The sequence below is a fragment of the Merops nubicus genome, unplaced genomic scaffold (assembly GCF_000691845.1).
Source record: "Merops nubicus isolate BGI_N331 unplaced genomic scaffold, ASM69184v1 scaffold30379, whole genome shotgun sequence".
Lineage (NCBI taxonomy): Eukaryota > Metazoa > Chordata > Aves > Coraciiformes > Meropidae > Merops > Merops nubicus.
In genome coordinates, this window is record NW_008633551.1 from 1 (window position 1) to 4,560 (window position 4,560).

Sequence of the window (4,560 nt, forward strand, 5' to 3'; positions counted from 1 at the left end):
GGCGACGCTGCTGAGGAGCCGCGCGAGCATCGCCGGCCCCGAGCGCAGCCCAGCGAGCCCTGCAGCACAGCCCCACGCACCCTGCTGCCACCACGGCACCTGGCACCCTCCCTCCCCGCCAAACCCAGCCCCTCCCTCCTCTTCTGCCTCACTAGCGATGCACGGGTGCCATGGCAGAAGGGAAAAGGAAGAATTTCTGCAAGGTGATACAAACGATTGTTTTTCATTTGAAAAGGCTCATTTTTTGCTTTTTCCAAAAAAAGTTACGTGAAAATCTACCCATGGCATAATGACACAGGATTTGTAATGAATAAGGCCCTGTGTTGCAACAAAAGAAATATACCAAATGTGACCATTTCACTGTTTAGCATCCACAGGCATTAATTTTATGAGAATAAATGTTTTTTTCCTTAGAAAACCACATGGAGAAGATTTTACAGCTCATATCAGTAGATCAAGAGGAGGTAGTGCTCCATAACCTTCCAAGTACATGCTGAGACCATAAGCACCACACCTACCTCACGGGTGAAGCTCTCCAGGTTGCAAAATACATGTGCCCTGCCCATGAGAGGCAGGATGTAGAAAGGGGCAGTGCAACATTAGACTGTGAACTGAGGAAAAATCAGACTGAGGTGGAAGAAGAAGAGAAGCTAGTCTGAAAAAAAAAAATGGGTGTTTTTTTTCTGTATGCAATCAGAAACTTGGTCTCTTCAAGATGTTAGCCAGAACCACTTCCTCTGAATAAGTAAGGCTTTTTTATTTTACAGTACTTTGAGAATCTAGTACCTTGCTTAGGACAGCTATAAGGACCTCTGAGACAGTGTAATTTTAAAGATCTGTGCTGGAGTGCAGGTGAGTGATGACGTGGGGGCACATCCTAGCCCAGAGTAGTTTCTCATTTAGGAAAGCAAGAAACTCTGAATATCCATTGTTGGAAAGGGAAATAAGTAAGGGATTCCTCTGGTGAAGAAAACTGAATCAAAAGAAGCGGAAATTACACCACCTTAGCACAGGCTGGCAATTACACATAAAAGAGTGTCACACTGTGAGAACTTGCAGTAAGAAAATGGAATGCCAACCTAAAAATCACTACAGACCAGTGGTTACCAAAATACAGAAACCTTTTTCAGTGAAACACATCAGCTCATGTGTGGTCTTTGATATAACTACTGGATTCTTAAAAAATGTACCTTATTTCAGTTATTTTTATTTTCTGATTAAAAAATTTAAATATGCATTTTCAGTCTCCTCTGGGGCAACAGCAAGATCTTGACTAAGGTCTGTATGAACAAGGGGTAACTGGATTCCACAGCACCACTGGGAGAGCACCTGGAGGTCCAAGTCCCCCCTTGCACTTCAAACTCCTCTTAGTCTTGTAAACCCCTTGAGCCTCTCCACAAGTTCCCAGTTTTGATATATGTCTCTGATGAGATGCAGAGAGGGTTAGAGCACATCATTTAAAGCACTACTGTATGTCCTATATGGTAACTGGCCTGGTCTATGTATCACAAGCACACTATCAAACCATGCAAAATCCCCAGTTTTTACAGGGATATAGAATATTTCTTAATTCTTATTTTGTTACAAACATCTACACAAAGACGGTCTAGAGAGTGAATAAAAACAGCAGATCTGAGAGTGATTCACATGTAGTGGTACATCTCTTGAGTGGCATTTACTGAATTGTGTCCTTCCTCTTGGACTGCCAGAGGAAAATCCCAAACATATTGGAGTCAGCAGGATTTTTCCATTGATTTGAATCAAGGCTAAGACTTCCTCCTTGGTCGTTAGGGTGAAGGAGAGAGAGAAAAAGAGAACAACACCATAGAACCCTCAAACTGGACCAACCTGGAATAGGAAAGCGTCCCCAAGGGAGTTGCTGAGGCAGAAGACAAAGTCCTTCTTGGGGTGCTCAGGCACTGCTTGCACTATGCTGTTTTCCACCCAGACGGCGTGCTTCGGGATGCTGTTGTGGTCAATACCAGACCTGCCATCAGTCTCGTAAAAAAACAACGTGCAGCCTGAAAGAGACAACTGCAGATTAGCGAGCAACACATCTAAACACAAGTCACCCCCATCTATTCGGCGCTAATACCTGGGACTATAAATCAACCGTAAAACTGTCACAGGGATGAGGAAGGATTTGCCAGGGCCTGTTCAAGTTTTCAGCCCCACAGCACAGAGCACCAGCAGCAGCCCAGCCGGCCTGACAAGGCAGGGATTTCTACTTCATAGGGATATGACACTATCAGGGCCATTTCATTCACCCCATGAGTAAAACAGAGCCACAGACATGAGCCAGGCAGGTCATAGGTGGTAACATACAACCCCAGAAAAGAAACACCATTACAAGTCCCACAGTGGGGGTCCTCCACAGCCACCCAGTCCCACCAAAGGGACCAAAAGGAAGACACAAGCCTAAGAGCGTGTCTCCCAGGGCTGTGTTGGACTGCTGTGAGCTGGCCCCACTGGCCCTGTCGAGCACGTGAGCCCCAGGCAACCCTCCATGGCCCTGCCTCAGCCTCCTGCAGCTGCTGGAGCTGCTACAGCCCCGGCAAGGCAAAGAGCAAGTGACTTAATTACTGGATGCAGATGAGTAACTGGAAGAAAAACAGACTGGAATGAGCCGTGCTCACTGAACGACTGCTGTACAAAAAGCCCCCCAACTGCCCTGGTCTGGGGTAGAACAGAGTATAGCCAACCTGCAATTTGGGGGACCCCCCCCCGCCCACCAACGGTCTTCTCTCCATCCCATCTTCCCACATTATCTACAGTTGTTTTAAACTAGAACTGAGACATCTCTCCCACTGGAAACAGCCCTCTGGGTGCAAAGGGATGCCCTGTTACCCAGCCTGTCAGAAAGCTATTTGCAGCCAAACAATAGCAGCTGTTAACTTCAAAGCCTCGTTTAAACACTAACATTATTAAGGCACAGCAATCTAAGGAGCAAACACTCCACTTGAGTCAAACCACTTTAAAATAACATTGCCTCTTTGCTCACCCTTCCCCTTTTTCTTCCCAGATGGCCCTTTGTTTGCCTGCTCCTCACAGCAAGACCTTCCTGCCACAGGGCCCCCCTCCCAGGAGATTAGGGCTCCCTCCTGCCTCCCTCTTTCATCCCTCTCTCCTCTTTCACTTCCCCAATCTCTCTAACCACTCCATGGAAGAGTTGGCACCTAGCTTTGCTCTTGGTTTTAAAAAAGTGCTGGAAATTTAAAAATAAAAAATAAAATAGTGCTTGAAAAATAAGTGCTCTGCAGGCAAAACAGGACTTTAACTGTACTGAGCTTTTTGTAATCCCTAAAACCTACATCAGGAGACATTGGCTCTGCTTCTCCTGGTTCACAGACAAGGCAGGTTGCAGTGGAGGGTAGTGAGGCCAGTCCCAAAACGCTGCAAGCACTACTTCCCGCTTTGCTGCTGATGCAACCACATGGAGATTAATTAGAGGTCACTTCAGGAGGCCAGCTGAGTTGCACTTCTCCATTAATATTTATTTGCATTTATAAGCACTCAGGCCCTGAACAGGGATGGAGTATGCTCCTAGTAGGAGCTGCAGAAGTTAGAGAGAAAAGCGTCTGTGTCCTGGGCAGCCAAGGCCACCGGCAGGGCAGCCAGGTGCCAAGGGCTGCCCACTGCAAGATGAGTGACATCCTCAGCCAATGTCTCCCAGGCCACAATCCAGCCTTGATGAGCAAACCATGGCTTCCTGTCCACACCACAAGCATGTTGCAACTCCCTGGGTGTATCTACTCGTCAAGCATGTCTTGGAGAAAGAGAGGCCAGTGGTGCTGAGCATGAAAGTAACGCGTGCAAGGACAGAGCCTCTGCTCGGATGCATGCTGGTACCCATCATCATCACCAGCAAAATCCCACTGTCACCTGCCAGGGGCTGCAAACGCATTATTTAGTTTGTCAGCAAGCTATAGACATGCTTCCTAAAGGAAACACCCAGTGCTCAGAGAAGCTACCCCAGGTGTTGCCAGCAGGACTCGAAGCAGGGTATGAACCCAGCTTCAGTGGATCACAGTCACGTCTTGGACTACACACACGCCATAATGTGAGCACAATCAACAGTCAATGAATACAAGCCCCCTCTGAAAAATGTCAGGACCACTTCCTCATACTTGATGTTAATTATACTGAATTTCACAGCAGCTTTTGTTAAGACTCTAGGCTATTGGTTTATTCATCTGCAGCAGCAGCACACACCCCACAGGACACCACGGACACCCATCTGGATGAACCCTCGCACGCTTGCCCCGTACCTTTCAGGGAGACCCAGTAGTGCTTCCATTTCCTGCGCGTGGCCGACTCCACCTTCTTGTTCTTCTTGTGGACCAGGAAGTTTTTGACTGCCAGAGCGCCCGCTTTGCGCACCGTGCCCTGGGCGGCCGTCAGGAGGATGTCAGACTGACCTGGGGAGCTGAGGGTGCCGCTGCTCTGCTCGTCGCTGAGGGCAGAGCCGGCCTCCTCCAGGTTCTCACTGTTGGCGGTGCTCATCTCCAGCTCCCGGCGGAAGTTCTCATACACCCCCTGGCGAAGGCCGTCGGCCCCCCA

The 4,560-nt window shown here is 48.4% G+C and overlaps 1 protein-coding gene across 1 annotated transcript in view; it reads right to left on the bottom strand.

Moving 5' to 3' along the window:
- Positions 1 to 1,848: 1,848 nt before the first annotated feature.
- The window catches only part of LOC103780610 (T-lymphoma invasion and metastasis-inducing protein 1-like), a gene marked incomplete at its 3' end in the record, with an annotated part of 19,046 nt that continues 16,334 nt past the window's right edge, over positions 1,849 to 4,560 (bottom strand). Inside the window, exons 3-4 of the mRNA XM_008948299.1 lie at positions 4,269 to 4,559; positions 1,849 to 2,021 (exon numbers count right to left, since the gene is read on the bottom strand). Coding sequence (XP_008946547.1) covers positions 1,849 to 2,021; positions 4,269 to 4,559 — 464 coding nt within the window. The remainder of the gene's footprint in view (positions 2,022 to 4,268; position 4,560) is intronic.